We start from the raw sequence: 25,700 nt of genomic DNA on the forward strand, positions 1-25,700 counted from the left end.
ACTGTCACTGCCGGCTATTTCTCCGATTTAACACAAAATCACATAAGTATTACATATAGTGAGACATGAGGTCAGGTTGCACGCGCCGCTAACCGACGCAGCGTTTCGCTACACTGGCTTGATAAATAGCCGACAGTGACAGTGCTAACTTATATGTATTACAGAGATCAGCAGAGTGTAATACTTGGTCACATGTTAAAAGTGTCCTATCTGCATATTTCCCAGATACAATTGCTGTAACAAGCGTAAATTGCTATAAACGCTAATAAAGTTGATCTATGATTTCATAACTGGGAAATTTTGATACAGACACATTTCTTGATGTCTTTGGGAATAATAGGGGCCGTTGGAAGAGTTGATTAAAAGTGAAATTATATTTGCCTTAAGTATCTTAACATATTATGACAATTACCCCCTGAGATTGTACAATGATATGATGTTTAAGAACAGACTAAATTTCCAATACATCACAGAAGGACACTTACTAGGGATCACTACCTTAAATGTGATCCCTTATTCTCTTGGTCAATTAACACCTGATGATGATGCAAATATACAATAATTGAAATTGTGTCTGTACATTTGCTATTTAACAACAATAAACACAAACACACTTATTGTTTGGCTGTAGCTTAATATCAGTGGTATGAACCATATATTCCTGTAGTATTCCATGATCAGCGAATATTTATACGCTATTACTGTAATATAAGGGTTTTATATCCCAAATATATTGGAGCGTAAATATATATATTATGCATTACCAGCCAATCTTTATTATGACATAATGGAGGCAGGTACATGCGCCCCCACTTATTTTTAAATCACATTTTCTATCTTTATGACACTTCTATATTTTACCAATTTTTGCTGTTGTTTTTTCTATATTAATATTAAACTATAATTTATTAAAAGTTAAGTTTTAATCCATTGTGCACCACCCATGACAATTCCTTTTCTTTTTGTGTTTATATGTATAATACAGTTGTCAGTGGTAGCACCCATCAACAATATTTTTTGATGATATATTAGGAGGGCCTCTGTTAGTTTCTCACTTTTGAGAAAAGATATAATATGAGATATGGTAAGAACTTACCCTTGTTATCTCTATTTCTACGAAGTCCATAGGGCTCCACAGGATACCTTGGGGTATAGGTGATGACGTCAGTCTTCAGGCACCACAGAGTGCATCTGGGTCCCTCTCCTATACCCCGCCCCCGGGCCAAGGCATCTCAGTTACGTCACAAGCCATAGGCCGGAGGAGGAGAAGAAAGAGAGAGAAGAAAAAATCTGGACACTCACAAGAATCACAGTCTCACCATAGGGAGAAGGAAAAACCGGTGACCAGAATAAAGCCCATCTGCAGTACAGGTGCGACAGGGCGGGAGTCCTGTGGAACCCTATGGACTTCGTAGAAATAGAGACAACAAGGGTAAGTTCTTACCATCTCTCATATTTTCTACTTCAGGGTCCATAGGGTATCCACAGGATACCTTGGGGATGTCCCAAAGCAGTATCCTTTAAGGGTGGGGACGCTCCTGTGCTGAGAGGAGAATCCGCCGCCCGAAGGAAGCATCCTGAGAGGAAAAGGTGTCAAAAGCGTAATACCTCACAAAGGTATGGACAGAAGACTACATAGCAGCCTTGCAGATCTGAACTGCAGAGGCACCACGTCTAGCTGCCCACGAAGGACCCACAGACCTAGTGGAATGAGCCCTCACCAAGGAGGGAACTGGAAGACCTTCATGAAGATAAGCTTCTGAAATTGCCATACGAATCCAGCCTGCCAAAGTCTACTTTGAAGCAGGGCAACCCTTTTTACGGAAGCCATAGAGGACAAACAAGGCGTCCGACTTCCTATAAGAAGAAGTGCGGTCAACATAAATTCTCAATGCCCGCACAACATCCCAAGTGGCGTCACCCACTGAGTCCAGTGGTTCAAACAGCGGTCCCTGGAGAACTCTCAGGACCACAGCCCAATTCCAAGGCGCCACCGGTGGAACAAAAGGTGGCTGAATGCGAAGAACACCTCGCATAAAGGTGTGCACATCAGAGAGCGCAGCAATCCTACGATGAAACCGACTGACAGGGCAGACAGCTGCACTTTCAGAGAAGCCAGGCGAAGCCCATGACACAGTCCAGCCTGTAGAAAAGCCAACACCCTAGACAGGCGGAACTCCCTAAGGGAATACCCTCTAGGTCTACACCACCGGAAGAAAGTATGCCACACACGATGGTAGATTCTTGCCGAGGAAGGTTTACGAGCTCTTAGCATGGTTTGCACCACGGAGCCAGAAAAACCCTCTGGACCTTAGCATGACCGTTTCAACAGCCACACCGAGTCAGGTCCGGGTGAAGACAAGGACCCTGTGACAGCAGATTCGGTTGTAATGGTAACCTCAGAGGAACGTCTACTGACAGACTCTGGAGGTCGGAGAACCAGTGCCGTCTGGGCCACTTGGGAGCTATCAACAGTAGCGTACCTCCTTCTTGATTTGAATTTCCGTATTACCCGCGGAAGAAGGGAAAACGGAGGGAAAAGGTAGGCAAACTGGAACGTCTACTGGACGGACAGGGCATCCACCAGACACGCCTTTTCGTCTCTTGTTCGAGACCTGTACACCGGCAACTTGTTGTTGTGCCGGGACGCCATGAGGTCTATCTCTGGAAGACCCCACTTTACACCAGGACGTCTTTCAGAGTCTGGTGGACAAGACCACTCTCCCGGATGCACGTCCTGCCTGCTGAGAAAATCCTCTTCCCAGTTGAGGACTCCCGGGATGAACACTGCTGATAATGCTGGGAGATTGCGCTCCGCCCAGACCAGAATACGGGACACTTCTGCGAGTGCTGCCCGACTTTGGTTTCCTCCTTGCTGGTTTAAATAGGCCACCGTGGTGGCGTTGTCCGACGGGACCTGCACAGGGTGACCCTGGAGAACCGGCTGTGCCTGCTGGAGAGCTCTTGACACCGCATGGAGCTCCAAAATGTTTATTGGAAGCTCCGCTTCCGCCCGAGTCCACCTGCCTTGAAACAAGTGTGGACCCGTGACAGCTCCCCAGCCCCGGAGACTGGCGTCCGTTGTTAACAGGACCCAGTTCGCCACCCAGAACAGGCGACCCTTGTTGAGGTGGGTCGTCTGCAAACACCAGGTTAGAGACAGGCGAACGTCCGGAGTGAGCCCCATCGTCTGGGACTTGAGACACTGAGGCAATCCATTCCATTTGGACCGGATCAATAGTAGCAGAGGTCTGGAGTGAAATTGGGCGTACTCCACCATGTCGAATACCGACCCCATTGAGCACAATAACCTCATTGCCGAGTGTATCGACACTCGACGACACTGCAGACAACTGCGCACTCTCAACTACAAAGCAAGGATCTTTTCCTCCGTCACAAAGATCCACTGCTGCCTGGAGTCCAATAAGGCCCCAAGGTGCAGGATCCTCTGAGACGGGGTGAGAGTGGACCTCTGCCAGTTTGTCAACCAGCCATGACGTTGCAGTACCGCAATTGTCAGATCCAGATGGTGTAAAGGAAGCTCTGGAGACCCCGCTATCAACAGGAGGTCGTCCAGATAAGGCAACAGTCGGACTCCCTGCGTCCGCAGGAGAGCCGGCATGACCTAGGTGAATACCCGTGGAGCAGTCACCAGGCCAAAAGGCAGTGCCCGGAACTGGAAATGTTCATTGCAGATTGCCAATCTGAGGAACTGCTGATGGTGCAAAAGAATAGGGACATGCAGGTAAGCGTCGTGGATGTCCAATGACACCATGTAGTCCCCAGTTTCCAGTGCCAGAATAATGGACCGCAGGGTCTCCATCCGAAACAGAGGCACCTCAAGGACTTGTTGAGGGCCTTTAGGTTTAGTATTGAACGGTAAGACCCATTGGGTTTCTGCACCAAAAATAGAATGGAATAGAAACCCAGGCCCCTCTGGGAAATTGGAACATGCACTGAAACTCCGGCCTGGAGCATAGTGTGCAAAAACCTTCCACAGTTCCGAGGCTTTGCTCCGGTCTAGCGGAAGGCCTGTGGTAAAGAACCGGGATGGAGGTCTGTGCCGAAAGGAGAGGGCATACCCGTGAGAGAACACCTCCTGAACCCAAGTGTCTGTCGTAGTCCTCGACCAGCACTGGGCGAACTGAAGCAGGCGTCCCCCACTTTGGGGTCCCCCAAAGGGAGGCCTGGACCGTAAGGCCGCAGGTTTGTTATCTGACCTAGGAGCCGGACGTCTGGTACTCCAGACCTGTTTCTTGGGCTTGGACAATTTCTTGGTCCCAGCCTGCCGTGGAAAGGACTGTACTTTAGGCCTACCTTGGGCCCTGTGAGGCCGAAAGGACGACCCACCAGCACTAGAAGGAATCGTAGCAGACGGAAGACATGCAGATTTTGCTGCTGCCAACGTAGCTACTATTTTGTCCAGATCTGGACCAAATAGTACCTGTCCAGACCTTCTAATCCCTTTTTGGAATCCGCGTCCGCTTTACAAGAACGCAACCATAAGGTGCGACGAGCAGCCACGGCTGCAGAGGAGATCCTATAGGTGAGCATACAAATATCTAAGGCCGCTTCATTAATGTAAGTGGCCGAGTCTTGGAGATTGCCCACCAACTCGGTCTGTTCAGCCGAACAGTCAGAGTCCAAGGACGCCTCCAAATTATCCACCCAGCGCTCCATAGCTCTGGCTACCCAACACACGGCCATAGCCGGTCTGGATGCTTCCCTGCAAGGGAATAAACGGATTTGAGGCACATCTCCACCTTGCGGTCAGTGACATCCTTCAAGGATGACATCGAAAGGCATAGGCAACGTGGCACTTTTGACTAGGCGTGTGACATGTGAATCCACTTGCGTAGGGGATTCCCACTTAGAAAAATAATTGACCGCAAACGGATAAGCCACTGCTAAGCGCCTCTGGGGCTGAAACCGTTTACCTGGATTTTTCCACGCCTCCTCTAAATGATCCACTAATTGATCAGAAAGAGGGAACACCGTAGCCTCACCCTTAATATCCTTAAAAAGGCATATATGAATGTGGCCACCGAAGGATCAATATCCTCAATAACTAAAGCCGAGCAGACCGCTCGAATAAGACCAGGGATATACACCTTGGACTTAGCGTCCGCCTCTTTGGTACGGAGAGGTTCTTGGTCAGATAGATCCAAAATCTCCCCATCATCTGACGTCTCATCGTCATCCCCATAAGGAGCAGATAAAGACGCCACCGGCCGTTTATGAGGCCGCAACACAGACTCCCCCTGTAAAACATCGGACAAATGCTGAACCGATGTAGTTAGAGTATTAACCCACGCAGGCTCCGGAGAAACCTGGGAAGGGACAGGGAGACTGTGGGGTACCATCAATTGTCTCGGGAACTCCCGCATGGGTGACAACACCACTGACTGCTGGGACAAACCCGTCTGGGTAAACGCAGGTGGCGGAGCTAGCTGGCCCACAAGGGTTGTAAGCGCCTTAGCGAAACAAGCCCAGGGAGGTTCCTGTACCGGGACCATAATCGGCCGTGACAGTGCCAGGCACTGGGGACATAACCCCTCCGCGTTACCCTCCCCCTCCGCTATTGGTACCTTACATTTAGTACACATGAGCTGGAGAGGAAAGTCAGTCTCAGACTAGATGGTAAGTATGTGACACTCACACCTATACGTATTGGTATAGTGTGAATAACACCCTGCACACCGCGCACCGCAAGGGTTTTGAGCAGAGCAAGATCAGGGACAGTAATAAGGCTGACAGTAGAAAGTGAAAGTACAGACAGCAGGCTAGCAGATTAGTCACATACAATGCAGAAGAAACAAATCCCTGCACTATTAGCGCTGGTTCTCAACTACTCAGACCCTCAGGCTGGTAGGACTCAGCGCTGCATACACTGACCTGTGACAAACGGAGGAGAGGTATGCTGGGGGACCCAGACCGCAATGCCACCGCTCACAGGCTTCCAGCAGCGTTCACCATGCTTCAAAGATGGCCACCGAGGAGCAGAGGATGAAGGAGGCCGGCGTGGGGGAGGAGCGCTGACACACTATGGCCAATCAGACAGAGCAGAGAGGCTGTGTGCAGCAGGGGAGGCGCCGGCTGTGAGACAGGGAAAGCGCGCTCCCCTGGCATGCATTTAACCCCTGGGACGCCACAGCGCATGCCGCTCAGCAGTGGCCCTCTGTCCCAGGGGGTAGTGGAAGCGCAGGTTGGTCGCCTGGCTCCACGCTGCAGCCAGTCCCCAGGGAGCCCCCTGCCTGGGGACTCAGGACCATGTGACCAGCGGGGACCCACCGCGGGACCCCGCTGCTTACCTGCTATCCCCTGGGATCCGGCCATGGTCCAAGACATCTGGGGGCACCGTTAGCCGTGACCCCAGATGTCTACCAGCACCCCCGGATCAGTACCGGCGTTCTGGTACCGGCGGGGTGTAGGGGAGACGGCATGGACGTCAGTACTGACTGTCCATGCTGTACTCCCAGATGTGCAGCCAGCGCTGCCTTTAAAAGAAACTTCAGGGGCTCTTCATAGCCGCCCTCTGCACAGTGCCTCCGACTCCGGCCAGGCACCGACGAAACTGAGATGCCTTGGCCCGGGGGCGGTGTATAGGAGAGGGACCCAGATGCATCCTGGGAGGCTGAAAACTTTAACTCTGTGGTGCCTGAAGACTGACGTCATCACCTATACCCCAAGGTATCCTGTGGATACCCTATGGACCCTGAAGTAGAAAATCATTCTTGTGCGACTGTAATTGCTTCTAAGTTGCTACAATCTTATCAAGGTCAGGGTCAAACAAGATCACCCTTATAGGGTAATCCTTTAAGGCCTATCTTGGAATCCACATCTGCATTCCATGAGCGCAGCTACAGGGTATGGCAGGCAGATAGTCGCGGCCGAAACCCTGGAGGTTAGGAGACTGGCATCCAATGTTGCTTCTCCAACATAGGAAACTGCATCTTGATTGTGAGCAACAAAAGACATCTGATCCCCAGAAGCTTCTGAGGGGAAAAAAAAAGTCTTCAAATGCATCAGCCCGGCTTTCTATAGCGTTAGCCACCCATGCAATAGCCATGGTTGGACGGGGAACAGCGCCTAAAAGAGAGTACATTGATTTCAGGAAAGCTTCCACCTTCCTATCCGTAGAATCCTTCAGGGAAAGGATGGGAGGCGTAGTAGCGCTCTTTATCAAAAGAGTAACCAGAGAATCCACCGCAGGAGCGGATTCCTATTACTTGCAATGACCCTCAGGGAATGGGTAACATGAGGCCAAACAAACACTTTTGGGATACCTCTTATCTGGGGATTGCCAGACCTCCGCCATTTGAGCCACCTACTGGTCAGAGAAGGGGAAAATAGCCAAAAACACTTAAACTTGCTTAAACTGATTGTGATTTGATTTAGGTGCAGGTTCAACATCCTCTATAACCAAGATGGACCTGACCGCCAGCACCAAAGCTGGGATATCAATACTTGATTTAGGTTCCCCCTCATGATGAAGGAATAGGAGTCAGACACATCATCCATATCTCCCTAGTCTGACGATCTGTGTTAGACAGCAGTGCCAACCGGAAGACACCACAGGGCGTTAGACGCCTTCTTAGGTTTGTCCTTCGCCAACATGGTCTGAAAGGCCATAGCATAGAAAAGACACCCACCCAGGGTGGCGTTGCGGTAATCCCTGCAATGGAAATGACAGACTGTTGTGGTACTGGAGGGGATTGCATGTAATGTGAAAAACCCTGGTAGGGAGTGACAGTCTGTGTCACAGGGGTAGACTGCAAGAGACCCTGAGAGGGAAGGATAGCATGTTGAGGTAACCCCAAGTGGGTTACAACTGTGGGGGCCGCCAGGCGATCCGCAATGGAGGCCACGGTATGAGAAAAAAAAACGCCCAAGGGGGGTCCTTTAAGGGGCCCGGCGCCTGACGGCACCTAATACATAATCATTCCTGAGTCAAATCCTCCTTACACCTGCAGCACATGACTTGCAGGATAGCAAAATGGGTGCAGTATTGTGCTCAATTTCCTGGTCAAACATATCTAACAATTATCGTGAAAATATCAAGCAGCGCTATACTGGTCCTGCTCATATATACAGCTGGGGCTGTTTTTTATGCAACCTCTATTCAGTATTGTTAATTTTAATTTATATTGTATATTATGTTTTGTGTTTTTTACAGGCATATGTGAATGTATGTGGGTTTTTTTCATATCATGTGTACCCACACTATTTAATAAAACCGTGAATATTATTTGTGGTCAGCGCTCCTATATTTCTTCTTTTTCTTGATCAGTCTATACTGGTCCTGACTGATGCTAGGACTAGTTGTAGGGAACCACTATCAGTGTATGCAACAGACAGTTCCACCTAAAATATGGCAACGTGCAGCACACAACAGTATGTGACCAACCTCACAAATATTGACAAGTATATATATATGCGAGGTCTCAGAACCACCCTAAGTACACCTGTATTAGGGTAGATTGTAAAGAAAAGGGAGAGATATAAACTGACAGTTGCAGAAAATATTATATATATATTATATACACACACACACACATTACATACAATATACTGTGGATGGCACTACAATCAATTGCCCAGATTCAGTGTCTGGGAAGGCTATAGCGCTGTGGACACTGACCCAAAGGCGAGTTACACAGGGGGGACTGGACCAAACGCCGTCCTAGGAGATCTGCGATGCACCATAGAGATAGAATGGCCACCGGAGACCTCAGAGGAAGCGTGGCCCAAGGAGGAAGCAGCTCAGCAAAGCCAGACCTTAGACTGGAAAGGCGCGCTGAGCTGAGGGGAGGAGCCGCTACAACAGGGAAGGCTGTCTCCCCTGGCTGACTATTAACCCCCGGGGCGCCGGCTTCCTGTGCCTATATTGTCCCTGGTGGTCTAGTGGAAGCACAGGGTATGGGGGGGCCTGCATCCACCTCAGTGCCTCTGGTCTATCCCCTGAGACCGGAGGCATTGACTGCTCATACAAGGGTCACCTTACCTTGTCCCCATAGTTCAGGCCGCAGTCTGGGATGTCCGCGGGGACCGGCTAGCACGGACCCCGGGATCCCGCCAAGATCCCTGGATCAGTACTGGCGTTGCGGCGCCGGTGGAGTAACGGAGCGGCAGAACAGACATCCAATGAACAGTCTGTTGCTGCGCGCTCTGGAGGTAATTTTATTTTTATGATTTCTGATAGTAAAACTAATTAAATAGCTTTAGGGCTGCTAAGCAGCCCCTATGCGATAACAGTGACCCGACTCCAGCCGGACACCAACTCAAACTGAGGCGCCTCTGGCCCGGGGTTATAGGGAGAGTGGACCCAGTGCATCCTGGGAGCTGAAAGCTTTAACTGTGTGGTGCCTGGATTTGGTTCCCCAACCTATCCCTGTAGAGCCTATGGACCCTGAAGAAGAAAACTGAAATTTTGTGTCAGTAAACAAGGCTTACATCAATTTTTCTGGAGAAACCTCCTGGCCGGCGGCGGAATCTGACACTGTGCGCATGCAAACTTAAACTGTGTAATATAATTAAAGCTGCAGTTCTTTCTACAAAAATAAATAAATAAATAATTTAATTCCTGGGACTTCTCCAATTTTCTTAAAAACCTGTCCAAAACTGTATAACAGTATGGAGGACACAATGGACCAATTACAAATCACAAGCAAATAGCTTGTGGCTTGAATGGCTTGGTCTTCCAGTCACCAATCCCCGTCAGCCATTAATTAAACTGGCATACTAAATTTATTTGTCACTATTACAGAAAAGAGAAAATCCCAGGTAATAAAGTAAAACTAATGTAGCAGTCCCTGGTGCAACGGCAAAAGAACTAGTGAATGAAAAATAAAAGTGCCTAACAGGCTCTGAACAATAGTATTTGAAGGTGTTAAATTGGTGATTTCTGTGCTTTATAATATCCTGGAAAGTTTGTTGTTTCTTGATTTAATTCGGTCAGCACAATAGCAATTCTTGGTTTCTATAGACTGGGTGTTATGTCATACAAAGTAAAATAAACTATCTGTTAAAATTCCTTACAGGAAACACTTCAACATCTAAAGTTTGTCATGTACACATAATCAAAATATATAACTCCAGTTAACATGATAAATGTCATTTAAACAATATTTTACAATATAAGGATAAATAGTGTGAGTATCTGGGATATCCAACTTACCTGTTGTATCACTTACGACATATTCTGACTTCTTCAATGGCTTGTCTCCCTGAGACTTAGAAAATAAGATAGGCCAGGTTACAAAAGATAAGAAAACAAATTTTAATTTCAACTGAAACATCGGTCATCTTTGGTGGTGTAAACATCATATGGTAGAGTAAAGAAAATATGTCACCAATCTGACAGGTGCTATTTATTTGAAAGATAGGAATTATTGATTAACTTCCCCCAAAAAAGTGCAGTCAGCTACTGACAAAACTGGGAAAGGTTGCGTGTTCCAGCGTCACCTCGCCTCCTGCCAGCCACAGTAACTAAAGCACTAGAAAAGCAAAAAGTGCTGAGGGCAATGAGGAGCAGAATAGAGTTGGCGATGGAAAACCAAGATAAGCCTAGATTTAAATCACACACACACACTAATACTTTTTCAATCATTTCTGGGCAAAGTTTGGTCTCCCTAGTATCACTTCTCTATCTTTGCAGGTAAGTCATTGGGAGCTGTGAAGAGAGAAGGCAGTGCATGCCCCAGTTTGGCAATAAGCTTACTAGGAATTTAGACTGCTGAAAAGTCCTCTTTAAGGATGTAAATATCTATTCCATTTAGGTTGTATGTAGAAATGGGTTATACTATACTAAATGAAAAAAAATAAAAATTTGCATTTACATTATTAATCTACTACATTGTGTATTCAATGAGACTCCATCTACATTTACTTAAATCACAGTGTAGTTAGTAGATTTTATAATCACTACAGAATATTTGAGCATATTACATATATATTAAATGGTTCCGTAGAAAAAATTTCACTTCTTATAGTGTAGAACAATACGGTTTGAATTAGGAATGGCTATTGGAAACTACTTGTTAGTAACAGCCATTGATGCCTCTGATCTGATAGAAACGCTTTTTCCATTTGATGCTGGAACTGCACTGGTTACAACCTGTGCAAGCTTCTCTCTGACAACTGCCAATATCAGTCCTGCTAAATACAGGTGCACAAGGTAGGAATGCTCACAGCAGAGCTCCTTTGTGCATGCGCAATGTCAGCTATTTACTGCCCATGTGCACTACTATAACAGCAATGGATAAAGTATATAAATAGTTAAGTGGCGATATCTACATGCTATCGCAAAGCATGTTGCCAATGCAGCAATGCAGCAGCAATCCAATGGTCCCTTTCCAAAGGCCATCTCTAGTTTGAATTAATTTCACATAACTGAACATAGTTAATTTACCTTTTTTTTTTTTTTTTTTTACTTTAAACAAGACAGTGAATGGGATAGAGAAAATAGTTCTTGTGGCAGAAACAGCTGAAGTTATTGGTAAAGGAGGAGAAACTTACATAAGCTTCAAAGAATTCGATTTTGCCTCCTGTCACTTCTGTTTTGAACATAGTAAAGAACAAATAGGATGTGCCCATGGGCCTGAAACAAATCAATTGAACACACTAGGTTAAGGAGAGAAATGTACTTGTGGAATGACTGAGCAAAAGTATAGGCTGGTATGAGAAGTAGTAGCAGCCTGTTCCTTTACCTCCATATTGAGCAGGAGAAAAGTAAGTTGTCCTCATCCACTCCAATGCTCATCTGCCATTTCTGTTAGAAAAAAAGAATAAAGACTTAATAATGATTAAACTGCTGTGCAAGTAGGACATAAGAGGATTAACAGACGCATAAAACATTTCAAGAAGCATTAAGACACAATAAGAAAAATAGCCCATCTTAAAAGATCTTATAATATGAATGATTTAGCACATGAATTATCCATTCATGTCAGTACACACACTATGCATTATACATCATTTTGCATCAGACAATTACCACATAACATAATGCAATTCCCTGCAGTGTTCTCAAAGTACTACTGGAATGCCATCGGGACAAACAGGATTCCATAATTTCAAGGCCATCAACATCACCAATTTTCCCCTCACACCCCAGAGAGATGTGTAGGAAAATTAGTGATGTTGGGTAGCTATAATTTTTGGGCACATGATGAGACTACCACCGCAGCGGGACTTCATTGAAAACTGAATTTCCCCTAATGAATCATGATTGAATAATACAGAGAAAGGTTTATTTCATTAACCTACCTCATTAGTACCTCCCTGAGCCATGTAAGAGAAACTGCACGAGAAGGCACCCTAGGATGAACACAAGACCACTCAGAATGAACGAGACAATTCAGCACATTAGTGATTCAAAGCACAGTTCACAGACACAGAGTATAAAATCACAGACTTGTATAACTGGTTAATTAAAAGGTTTAACTGTAGTAGCTACATGGAGGAACAGCTTTTACTTAAGTGGTGTGAAGCCAGGAAACCTGAATTATATACAAAATACTTTTTATATACAAAATACTGAGTTTGTAAGAGAAAATGATTGATAATGGTAAGAACTCACCTTTGTTATCTCTCTTTGTATGAAGTCCATGGGGTTCACAGGGAGACCTTGGGGTATAGGTGATTGAGTCATCTGGGCACCACGCAGTAAAATTTTTCTTCCAGGGTGCACTGGGTCTCCCTCCTATACCCTTGCCTCCAGGCCAGAGGCACCTCTGTTTCGTAGCAAGCGAAAAGCCGGAGGATAAGAGAGAGAGAAGAAAGAAGCGAGAATCGCATTCTCACACAGAAGGAGACGGAAAACCGGTGACCAGAGCGAAGCCCATCTGAAGCACAGGTGCGTCAGGGTGGGTGCCCTGTGTACCCTATGGACTTCGTAAAAAGAGAAATAACAAAAAGGTAAGTTCTTACCATATCTCTCATTTCCTACTTCAGGGTCCATAGGCTCCATAGGGAGACCTTGGGGATGTCCCAAAGCAGTCCCTTAAGGGTGGGGACGCTCCTGTGCAGAGAGGAGAATCCGCCGCCCAAAGGAAGCATCCTGAGAGGCAAAAGGTATCAAATGCATAATACCTCAGAAAGGTCTGGACAGAACACCACGTGGCCGCCTTACAAAGCTGAACAGCTGAGTTACCACGGCGAGCTGCCCGCGAAGGACCCACAGACAGAGTAGAATGAGCAGTAACAGAGGGCAGCACTGGAAGGCCCTCATGAGTGTAAGCCTCAGATATCATCAAGCGAATCCATCTAACCAAAGTTTGTTTATCGGCTGGCCATCCCTTCTTGTGGAATCCGTAGAGGAAAAACAAGGAGTCCCACTTCCGAAGGGAACTGGTACGGTCCACATAAGTCCTGAGGGCACGTATCACATCTAATGAGGCAACACCTGCCGACTGGTCTGGAGAATTAAAAGCCGGTACAATCATTTCCTCAGTAATGTGGAAACTAGAAACCACCTTAGGAAGCAACTGAGGGAGAGTCTGAAGCACCTCTCTGTCCTGGTGAAAAACTTGAAAATGGGGAACGGCAAGAGAGAACCCCCCAAGTCCGACACTCTTCTGGTGGAAGCAATAGCCAGAAGAAAAACAGTCTTAACTTTAAGCCATATGAAATCCACTGAGTCCAGGGGTTCAAATGGAGGGCCCTAAGGACAACAGACAAATCCCAAAGCGCCACAGGAGGGACAAAGGGAGGATGAATGCGAAGGACACCCTGTAGGAATGTGCGGATATCAGGAAGAGGAGCAATCCTTCGCTGGAACCACACTGAAAGAGCAGATACATGTACCGTCAGCGAGGCAAGGCGGAGACCAAGATCCAAACCCACCTGCAGTAAAGCCAAAACTCTGGATATCCGAACCACCTGGGGAACGTAACCTTTGGGACGACACCATTGAAAGTAGGCGTGCCACACCCTGTGATAAATCCGGGCAGAGTCTGGTTTACGTGCTCTGAGCATGGTGTGAACAGAGCCAGAAAAAAGCCAGAAAAAAAAAACACTTGGACCTTAGTAGGAGGGATGTCTCAAGAGCCACGCCATCTAAGACAGACGACCCAGGTCCAGGTAAAGGCAAGGACCTTGAGACAACAGGTCCGGACGTTGAGGCAACAGCAACGGAGTGTCAATGGAGAGACTCTGAAGATCTGAGTACCAGCAACATCTGGGCCACATTGGAGCTACCAGCAGGACAGTGCCTCCTTCTTGTTTGAACTTCCTAAGTACTCGAGAAAGAAGAGAGATTGGAGGAAACAGGAATGCCAACTGGAAGGTCCACATGACTGACAGAGCGTCTACCAAGAGAGCCTTGGTGTCTCTTGTCCTGGACCCGTACACCGGCAGTTTGTGATTGTGTTGGGAGGCCATGAGGTCCATGCCCGAAAGGCCCCACTTGTCCACTAGGTGCTGAAACACTTCTTGGAGAAGAGACCATTCCCTGGGATGCACGTCGTAACGGCTGAGGAAGTCTGCTTCCCAATTGAGAACTCCTGGAGTGAAAACTGCCAATATAGCTGGGAGGTGACCTTCCGTCCATGTCAGAATGTGTGACACCTCTCTCACTGCTGCCTGACTTGAGTTCCTCCTTGATGGGTGAAGCCATGGTCGTGGCGTTGTCTGCCTGAACTTGCATAGCTTTCTGTGAAGCACGAGTCTGGCTTGCTGCAGGGCCCTGAAGACCGCCCGAAGTTAAAATATATTGATTGGCAGGGCAGACTCCTCTGCTGTCCATCGTCCCTGTCACTGAGCCCCAACCCAAGAGACTGGCGTCTATCGTCAGGAGGACCCAGTCCAGTATCCCAAAAAGGAGTGCCCCCTGGTGAGGAGGGCCCGTCTGCAGCCACCAAGCAAGAGACAGACGCACATTCGGAGAGAGCACCATTGTTTGTGCTTTCATCCGATGGGGTAATCCATTCCACCTGGAGAGGATCAATTTCTGCAGAGGCCTGAACGGACACTGGGCATATTCCACCATGTTGAATGTCGATACCATGGACCCCCACATACTTGCATTGCTGAGTGGATTTACACCCGGCGACTGTGGAGACATCTGCGTAGTCGCATCTGCAAAGTGGAGATCTTTTCTGTGGCCAGAAAGATTCTCTGCTGTTGGAAATCCAACACAGAGCTCCCAGATGGAGCATCCTCTGGGACGGAGTCAAGAAGGACAATTGATCAACCCCCCGTGAGTCTGAAGCACAGAAATTGTCAGCTGTAGATGGTGGTGAATTACTTCTGGAGACCCTGCCAACAATAAGAGGTCGTGCAGGTAAGGCAACAGTCGAACCCCCTGATGCAGCAGATGTGCTGCCATGACAGCCATAACTTTGGTAAACATCCGAGGAGCTGTTGAGAGACCAAACGGCAGAGCTCGAAACTGGAAATGTTGTTGCTTTATTGCAAAACGGAGGAAACGCTGGTGAGATGAAGCAATTTGATAATACAGGTAAACATCATGAATATCCAGCGATACCATAAAATCCCCCTGTTCCATAGCCAGTATAATTGAGTGTAGGGTTTCCATCCTGAACCAAGGTACCCTGAAGAATCTGTTCAGGGACTTGGGACTGAGGATAGGCCGATATGATCCGTTCGGCTTCTGGACCAGAAGGAGATTGGAGTAATAACCCGTTCCTCTCTGAGGAAGAGGTACTGGGATGACAACTCCCGCTTAAAGCAAGAATTGTATGGCTTTCTGGATTTGTAATGCCTTGTCTTTGTCTGACAGAGGGCTTGTGCAGAAGGATTGTTGGGGAGGCCTTCTGCAGAAGGCAAGGGCATACCCTTGAGAGACCACTTCTCTTACCCAAGTGTCTGTGGTAGTCTGACACCAGCACTGGGTGAACTGAAGAAGTCTGCTTCCCACCTTGGGATCCCCCAAGGTGAGGCCCATCCAATCAGGTGTCATCGGCTTTGGCCGCCGGACGTCTGGTACTCCAGGCCTGTTACTTGGGCTTGGAATTCCTTTTGAGGGCTGACTGTCTAGGGAAGGGCTGACCCTTGGGGCCAAAAGGACGAGGTCCAGGATTCTGAAGACATAGATGCTGAAGGCAGGCACACAGACTTAGCCGCCGCCAAAGTATCCACAATCTTGTCCAGGTCAGGACCAAACAAGATCTTACCATTGTAGGGTAGACACTCTAATCTTTTCTTAGAGTCTGCATCCGCTCTCCAAGAACGCAGCCATAAGGGTCGGTGAGCTGACACTGCAGCAGCCGAAATCCTAGACGATAAGAGGGTGACATCCAAAGCAGCCTCTTGATATATGTAGCTGAATCACAGAGGTTACCCACCAGAGCCACTTGATCTGTGGTAGAATCTGACAGAAAAAAAGACTCCTCTAGGGAGTCTGCCCAGAACTTCATAGCCTTGGCCACCCAGGAGATAGCCATAGCTGGCCTGGCAACTGCCCCTGAAATACACTGACTTTAAAACACACCTCTACCTTCCTATCTGTGGTATCCTTTAAGGATGAAATGGATGGCATAGGTAGAGTAGCACTTTTGATTAAGCGTGTCACATGATAGTCCACCGCAGGAGGTGATTCCCATTTAGTGCAATGTTCCTCAAGAAAGAGATAGGCCTAAGTTAGGCGTCTTAGAGGCTGATATCGCTTCCCAGGCGATTTCCACGCCACTTGCATATGCTCCACTAGCTGATCAGATAAAAGGAAATACTGCAGAAGTAGTCCTTATTTCCTTGAACAGCACATTTGGACCGGGAAGCTGGTGGTTTGTCCTCCTCTATAACTAGGGCCGAACGGACAGCACGTATCAGAGATGGAATATTGATTTTTGACTTCGACTCCTCCTCACACTGAGAGGGCTGTGAGTCATCTTCCTCTATCATCTCCCTGGTATCAGTGTCATCGTCATCATATTGTGTAGATTCTGATGACGGCATGGGCCGTTTGGCCGGTCTAAGGGGTTTATCCCCCTGCAGCATAGTCTGGAGAGTAACAGAGGTATCTGCCAGGGTCTGCACCGTAGTGGACTGCGTATCTACCCATGGAGGAGGCACAGAATGAACCTGCATGGGTGAAATCTGTAAAGGCAGGCCCTGTGAGGGCAAAACAGACTGCTGTGTGAACCCCATCTGGGGAAACACGGGGTGCAGCCCACTGCCCTGGTTGTCAATGCCTAAGCAAAGCACGGCCATGGAGGCTCCTGCGAAGTGACTGGGACCACAGAAGTACCTGGAGGATTTTAACACCTTACACATAATCCCTCTGGAACCCTGTCCCCCTCACCTAGTCCTGCAGCACATGATGTGCATGACAGCAGGACTGGAGCGGGATCGTGCAGATCATCCCCATTTTCAGACATAGCAATGAGGGAAGTGTACACCGTGACAAACCACACAAATTATATATATATATATATATATATATATATATATATATATAAATGTGAGGTAAAATAACCACCCTGACAACACCTGTAATTGTAAGGGCTCAGAGAAAAGAAAAAAAGGTACAGTTATATTGTCTGACAGAACGAGTAGAAATACAGGCAGACAGCGCTAGCATAAAGTCACATACAATGCAGAAGTTACAACTGCACAATGACACTACAAATCAACTAACCAGACTAGGTGTCTGGTAGGATATAGCGCTACATACACTGACCAGGAAGGAGAGGTATGCAGGGGACCCATGCTCCGCGTTTTCTGAGAGATCTGCGACATTGCCAGGAGAAAATGGCTGCAGAGACCTCAGAAGGGGCGTTCCTGTGTGAGGAGTGCTGCTGCAGCTCAGCCAGACCGCAGTGGAAAGGTACACTGTGCAGCGGGGAGGAGCCGGCGGTAAACAGGGAAGGCTGCCTCCCCTGTCCGGTGATTAACCCCCCGGGGCGCTGGAAGCGCAATTTCCTCATTACTGCGCTCCAGACATTGGACCTTATTCAGAGGTGGCCGTACGGTCTACGACCGCCTCGATGTTTTGCCAGTGCGCATGCGCACGAGGGAGCCGGCTCCCTCGTGCGCATGCGTGAGACCCGCTACGACCGACAGCGCCGGTCGTAGCGGGTCTCTTTCCAAAGGGGGCGAGCTGCTGATGTTGATTGACAGCTCGCCCCGTTTGGAAGGCGGGCCGGGGGGGGTGGCAGCCCAAACGGAGGCGTTCCCATGAGAACGCCTGCCGTTTGGGGGAGGCCCCACTGACATCACTGGTGATGTCAGTGTAGAGCTTCCGGCTCTGACAGAGCCAGAAGCTCTCCGGGGCTTACGACAAGTGAGACCCTACCCTAGGGTCTCGTTGTAAGCCCCGATGGTCGCAACCATCACCCAAGCGGTCGTTAGAGCTGTGGGTGTTAACCCACAGCCTAACGACCGCAACAGAGGCGGGCAGTCAGGATGCAAGTGGCCGCCCAGTTTCTGAGCGACCGCTTGCATCCTCCGACCGCCTCTGAATGAGGCCCATTGTCCCTCAGTAGGTCTAAGTGGAAGCGCAGGTTCCATGCCTGGCTCCACCACCGTCTTCCTCCGGTCTGTCCCCAGAGACCCCGGGGGGGGGGGGGGGGGGGGACGCCTGCAATAAGCGGATCTTACCTGCCGCCCTGTGAAACCGGCTGCAGTCCTGGGAGTCCCACGGGATCTGGCAAGTACAGACCCCGGGGCTCCCGCCGCAATCCCCAGATCAGTCCCGGCGTCAGCACGGTGACAGAGAGGTGCCTCTGGCCCAGGGGCAGAGTATAGTAGGGAGACCCAGTGCATCCTGGGAGAAAAATGTTACTGCGTGGTACCCGGATGACTCCATCATCACCTACACCCCAAGGTCTCCCTATGGACCCTGAAGTAGAAAACACAAAGGCCAAAAAAGGGATTGTGGAGTTGGTATATTCCAGATTAGCAATTATATGGGACCTTCTGTTTTACTGCAACTCAGCAAAAGGGTTTCATGGGACCCCTAAATTTAAGTTTGCTATTGAGAGATTCGATAAAAAAATTAGTAAAGTTAAGTAAATTGCGCTTACCTGTCATCCTTTGGTGCAGTTATGTGGTGGGGGACAGGTTTGCACTTCTGTTTGTCCACATATTTACATTAAATTGACCTTAAATAATTTGATTTGGTGCTGGACCACCAACCTGAGGCACCCCTGCAAGTGTCCCGAGCCACCACTGGCATATTTATATTCAAAAGAGCAACTTTGTATACATGATGTATCGTTACAGCTACTGTAGTTGTAGCATTACATCATTTATAAAATTTTGTCCTTCAAAATGTAAATATGCCCTCCTCACTGAACAGCACCCCGCACCAACAGTAGAGTGAATTCTCACCAGCATAACCAGTATAGGCATGCTAGGGCAAGACAGAGGGGCCAGGCAGGCTGTTTTAGCGGGCAGACGCTAAATGAGCAGTGCGCATTTTGACCCTTTAAAATCAGGTAGGGCACGCTAAATGAGCAGTGCGCATTTTGACCCTTTAAAATCAGGTAGGGCACGGTGCCTGGCTAATACAGTGTAGCCGGAACACTACTACAGTTACTGCATCGGGGGTGTGGGATGAGCCAATGATTTCAGTTTACTACTGCCTTCTTCTGAGGGGAAAGGGTCCCCATCTCCCTAAGACGCCCCACAATTTTTTTGGTCCAGGGACAAGATTTGATCTAGGTGAAGTCCAGCAGCAGCCAATAAGAATCAGGCTGTTTTTTATTGGCTTGCTGCGCTGAAGTTGCGGCTGTCCCTGAGTACTGTCACAGCAGTAGTCAATAAGAATTAGGCTGATTCTTATTGCCTGAGGCTAACCTGTACCCATCCGTTGGTGGTTTAAACAGCTGTGATCCTCTTCAGCAACACCACCAGCCTAACGCTGCATTTGGGATAGATACAGTGTGCACACAGCGTGAGAGCTGCTAGACAGCGTCTCTGCATTTGTAACTACAGTCATGATGAAACACAGCACCTCTGAGCTACACAGTGCCAGTCTCCCGGGAAAACAATCTGGATAATCAAAAGGCGGTATGCTGTGCGCCATTAGGCGACCTGAAAAACTGAACGTCTAGCGTTCAGTCCTTCAGGTCGCCAGGGCGGTGCCCACACTGAACGTCATTCAGTGCAGGAGACCGACCTCCTATCCGTGAACATGTGGAACCTGACACTCGTCTTCAGGTTGACGAGCATGTTCCACAGATAGTCGGGGTCGGCAAGCACCCAGCGTGCACGCGCATCGCTGATCCTTGCTGGCTATCCATTAGACGACTTTCTGAACGTTCCGACCAAAACCTCCTGGTTTTGGTCGGATCGTTCAGTCGTCTAATGGATAGGCCCCCTTAGAGTGGGGCAAGAGAGCCATCAGCTCACTGTTCAGTTCAATACCACCTGTGTGTATAATAAAAAGGCTCACAGCTCTGGTAACAGTATTTAATGAATTAAAATAATATTCTGAGGCAAGAGTGCAATAGAGTAACAATTTATTAAAAGTAACAAATCATATACTGAAAATTAAGCACTGGACTGTGTTGATCTGCAAATATTAGCGTTCACTTTTTTGCAGTCTCCAACCTTACAACGACCATCGATGCGTGTTCCCGCATGCACAATAACGATGTCTATGGTAGACCGTACATGCAGGGAAATCTATCAGCGATATCTATGGTTGTTCATGTCGTACCGTGTGTATGCACCATTAGTTTACGTTTCATTGGCTCATGGCCATAAAAAGCATGCCTCCCAACCATTCCGATTTTGGCAGGACATTCCCTACACGCCATTTTTTTCAGTGTGTAACGTCCTTACTTGGTAGCTTGCCAAAAGATTTTCTGCCTTTAGCGTAGATCACCAAGTCCAAAAGTCTGGCCATCCCTGCCCTAATGAATTCAGTCCTGTGATGGCTGGCCAACATTGTGACAGCTGGACCTCATGCTGCAAGTTTCCGTGCTACAATGTCACCAGCCCATCCTGGAATAGCCTAGAGCTGGTAGCTGCTATTCTGTGGTGATGATCACTGTTTGACTATGGCAGTCACCACTTATACATAGGCAGAGGGTTATACAAAATGCCCTTGCTGTACTTCCCCTTCACTACACCCCTTCCCTATCACACTGCTTTATGTGCATTTCCCTTTACACACGCACTCTTTTCATGAAAGAAATATGCATTTTATGCACCCACCCCCATACTTCCAACTCAGCATCAGACCCTTAACAGTACACTGTTGAGTAAAGGACCTGCACATCCTTTATAAACTGTATAAGATTGAAAAATTAGCTATCAGATAGAGGTGACTATTGATAATACAGCAATTGGTAAGCAGCACCAAGACTCATGGCTATGGGCCGATTTCAATTAGCCGTGAAAAGCCGCATTCGGCAAAAAGTTTTCGCAGATTTGCGCATTTTGCCTTTTTTCAAAGTATCTCCGTATTCAATTCCATGGGGGGGAATTGGTTCAGAACCCTTTGGACACTCCCCCTAACAACTAATTAGAAAAAAAATATCTTAATTCACCTCAAAAAGACATGTCATTTTTGGGAAGAAAATGTAAAATGTGTTGGGAGATTGGTAAAAAGTAGGGGGCCAGGTATTTTGGGGGGCTATAAGGTTGAGACAGGTGCTTTTAAGATTGCAGGTAGCTGCAGCAGGTATATTTTTGAGATTTTTTAAATCTTCACTTTAGAGACACCAAAATATACTAGTACCCATTTACATGTACCCCAAATTTATCTGCGGTACTTATTTTTCTCAAAAAAATTTGCATTACATCATTTTTCCACACTTATGCAAACATGTATAGTGGCCCCGTGTATGGGCCACTATACTCTTCTATATTGATTTCCAGGGTCAGTGATGCTTTTTTTTGGGAACAGACTGATATCCCCAAAATATGCTGTCCTCTTCGCTAGTTTTCGTTACTAAATACATTCGCCTATCCGCGTTTTTGCCTGTTTTGGAATTGAATACGGATATAAGCGTCCCGCACATGGCGAAAACATTGTGCATTTTCGCAGCTGATTGAATTTGCCCCATATCACAAGAAAAAAAACAAAAAAACAACACTTCCAACCCTCATCTTACCAGTTGAACCCACTGATTATTTTTTCAGGTCAAATGATAGGAATACAAATGCAGATGCAATACAGTGGCACCTAATGGAAAGAATTATTGAAATCTAATGCAATATAATCATTTTCAGTTTACTGATCATTTTGGAAATTAAAATTGTCCATTTAAAAAAAGTTTTTTGTCCCATATATGCAAAAAGTTTTACATAAAGCATAATTTGTAGAAACAACTGTGAAAATGTTTACTTTAGTTTCAATTGCTTAATTCATCTACATGTAGTTTGTTTTGAGATTTATTTTTCTATAAATGATATATATATTTTACAAACAGTCTAAATGATCCCGATCTGCTTGGTGAAAGTACAATGGTGACAATAACTGCAACTATAGATCTGAGCAAGCCACCTAAGAAGCACTACTACTGTATTGCAATAATTTTAAAAGTACAAAATGGCAGTAACCACACTCAGCATTTGAACCACATACCTATGATGCTCAACCAGACACTATGTAGACATCATGGGAGTGTAGTTCAAACAGATTTGCGTTCTAGATTTACGATTTAAAGATTTACGATTAAAACATATCTGACCAATCTCCGAATATAGGTGTACTCCAGACCCCCGGGTTTCACGTCGAATTCTTCTGTGCTAGATGTTTCATGAGCCCCGGTACCGGCAACAATACAGAGAAAAAGCACAGCACCGACTATCCCGGCAGCAGCCATCTTTAATGAGTTACGGTGTCGGAAACCTCACTTAACAGAGGGAAGGCTGCAAAAGGTATACAGAAGAACGTAAATTAGCGATATTTGTTATTTATAATTAGCAGATTAATAACTGTACAAAATATGCTTGGACATGTGAATAAATCACATTACATTTACTTTACAAATAATTTGTGCAGTTTATATTAACGCTATTAAAATACTATTTGTACCTAACGTGTTCTGGTTGACGGCCATTTTTTTGGAGACTACTACGTGAACTCTGCTGTTCGTCGCGACTAATAGGCGTCACACGCTGGTAATAAACGTGGAATCAGTCAGTTCGATCTCTTGTGAATGACAGATCCTCAGCTCATCTTATCGCGCTTTACAGTGCCAAAGCCAGGGGTGTTAAAGGAAAAGCACCTATTAATTTCAGACATGTTACTGTACTTCCCTTTTCTTCATAATAATAGTACACATTTCCAACTAACAGATTTATTTTTCTATTTCTATTATTGCGTTAGGAAAATTATTACTTTGTTTTCATTTATTTAGTCATGTGAGAAGTGACTATTGATATCTAAAATCCAATAAATCAAATTGCCAACCGGTACTAAGGGGTCTATGTACTAATAATCGTGGTACTGCCATGATTATTATGTATCCAACTCGCAGGGGATATTTTCATTCTTAATGATCATATCCCCGCCATGTACCAAGGGGAACTCACAGGAACAGCGGTTGCAGTAACTGCTGACCCTGCGAGTTATATTTCCGGCATTTAGGTAGGGATGGACATTGGAAGTCAATGGTTAGCAACCATCAATGTTTCCGATTCGATGGAAGTACTGGAAATTTGATAGCTGCCAGCCATCGGATGCACCTTTCCGATGCCCATCCAATGGTTGGCTGTGGAGGGGGAGCACAAACCGCTGCTCTGCATAGAATAGATGTGCAAGCGCACTGCATCTATTCTCAGTGTAGGAGTAGCCTAGGGACAGCCCACCACCTCGTAGAGGGCTGGATACGCCCCCACAGTGGGGCGTTGCGAGGCTCCGTCCCCTTTCCAGAGGCTCCAGCCACTTTTCCGACAGGAGTATAACCATCTATATTGTTATACTATCTGATATTTGCGACGCAATGGCTAGTTGCCATCGCATTACATGATTTGATGTCGGAAGCCCGGCAACCATTCGATGCCTGGCTTCCGATGTCCATCCCTACATTTAGAATTCTTTTACAGAAGTGAAAGCATACTTGCCGACTTTTAATTAATCTTTCCCGGGAGCAGCCCGGTCATCTCGGCTTCGGGGGGCGAACCCAGGCTAGAGCTGTCATTAGACCCCGCCCCCTTTGTCGGAAAGTCCGCTATTTGCGGGTCCGCAAGGAGGGGGCGGGGCTAAATTATGCGATTCGCAACGTTAAGCTCCGCCCCCTGCATACGGACCCGCAAATTTGTCCTAACATCTCCCCATCCTGTCCACTTCACTAGGAAGTGGGCGGGATGTGGGAGATATGCCTACTCTTTCGGGGGTGCGGGGAGTTACCCGAAAAATCGTGAGCCTCCCGGGATAGTAGAAATGTATGAGTGATAGACTTTTCCGGGGGAAGCTGGCACTGCGCATGCACACAGTGTCAGCTTACGGAGTCGGTCGGGGGCTGCGGGGGAGGGATCGAAAGATCTCTCTCCTGCACCTGGAGCCCCCAAAGGCTTACAGTAGTTTACACATCTGAAGATGGCGTAAACTAGTGAGGACTGCTATCTGCAGCGCTAATTAGAAGTTTGCCGGAGATTTCTGTGAAATCTCCTGCATTGTGCTTTTAGTACATAGGTACACTACATAACATTATGCAGAAACTGCAGTTTCTGCATAATCTTATGTAAGAAACAACTTGATACATAGGCCCCTAGATAACAACTCTCAATAAGCAAGTTTTTTGGGCAAGATTCAATTCTTTGACATAGCCATAAAGTGCCATACAGAATGGTCGGAGAAGGCACTTTGCAACCAGTAACCGCTAATTTTCCCTTGCGCCCCATGCAAGTGATGCGCACAGCTGAACATAGTAATGGCATATTGCCAAATCTCCCCCATAGTGCCCCATATCTCTCAGCCATTTCCAATTTAGGCATGTATGTGAGTCACCAGTTCCGACCCGACCGTTACTCAAAGTACGCCAGTGTGCACATGAAACGAGTCCTGCCGGCCCTGCCTCTGGGCCGCTCTGAAGTGAGGGAGAGGGAGTCGCTCGAGAAATGTGCATTGTACCTGTTGTAATCAGGTCTGTCCACCCCTGTATATGAGGATCTTGACTGCACAGTTGTCCATACTGCCGGAATGTTGGGGGAATGTATGACCAATTCACTGCTGCTCTGCACAGCAATGCATGTGAGTGGAGAGGGCAATCTCCATAGCATAGTATTGTAAGACTAATGGGGGGTATCCACTTGTAGATATACAAACGACAGCACGATTACGACATTGCAATCGTGCTGTCGATTGTATAGCTAGTGATGTGCCTAGACTGAGCGTTCACTCGTCAGGTTGACCTGCATGTATGGGCGATGTCGGATGTCAGAAGTGACCAGCGGGCACGTGCATCGCTGGTCGCTTCTGACCAAAACATGCACGATGCATGCGCAATTTGCAAGCGATTGCACGATAACGATGTAGTTATCGTGCAATCGCTTGGCTAAATCGCTAAGTGGATACCCCCCATAAGGACCCCATCTAAGGCCCCCAGCTACACCTGTTCCTGGCTTCCTCAACAGGTGTCTGGTTCCTTGTTCCCTGAATAGCAAAACCTATGGCATAAAAACATCTCAACATTGTCATTCCAAGAGAAGGAAGATTCAGGGGTCTATTTACTAAGCAGTGTTAGGAGACAGAGTGAAAAGTGATAAGTCATAAGGTGCCAGTCAATCAGCTCCCAACTTTCATCTCACAGGCTGTGTTTGAAAAATGACAGTTTGGA

The 25,700-nt window shown here is 47.1% G+C and overlaps 1 protein-coding gene across 1 annotated transcript in view; it reads right to left on the reverse strand.

The window, feature by feature from the left end:
* Window positions 1-23,052, reverse strand: part of MYDGF (myeloid derived growth factor) — an 84,479-nt gene extending 61,427 nt beyond the window's left edge. Inside the window, exons 1-6 of the mRNA XM_088444072.1 lie at window positions 22,955-23,052; window positions 22,608-22,788; window positions 12,268-12,318; window positions 11,709-11,770; window positions 11,518-11,599; window positions 10,178-10,232 (exon numbers count right to left, since the gene is read on the reverse strand). Of these exons, the coding sequence (XP_088300198.1) occupies window positions 10,178-10,232; window positions 11,518-11,599; window positions 11,709-11,770; window positions 12,268-12,318; window positions 22,608-22,742 (385 nt within the window). The 5' untranslated portion in view covers window positions 22,743-22,788; window positions 22,955-23,052. The remainder of the gene's footprint in view (window positions 1-10,177; window positions 10,233-11,517; window positions 11,600-11,708; window positions 11,771-12,267; window positions 12,319-22,607; window positions 22,789-22,954) is intronic.
* Between the last annotated feature and the right edge of the window lie 2,648 nt (window positions 23,053-25,700).

This window comes from Taudactylus pleione, unplaced genomic scaffold (assembly GCF_031769625.1).
Source record: "Taudactylus pleione unplaced genomic scaffold, aTauple2 ptg000347l, whole genome shotgun sequence".
NCBI lineage: Eukaryota > Metazoa > Chordata > Amphibia > Anura > Myobatrachidae > Taudactylus > Taudactylus pleione.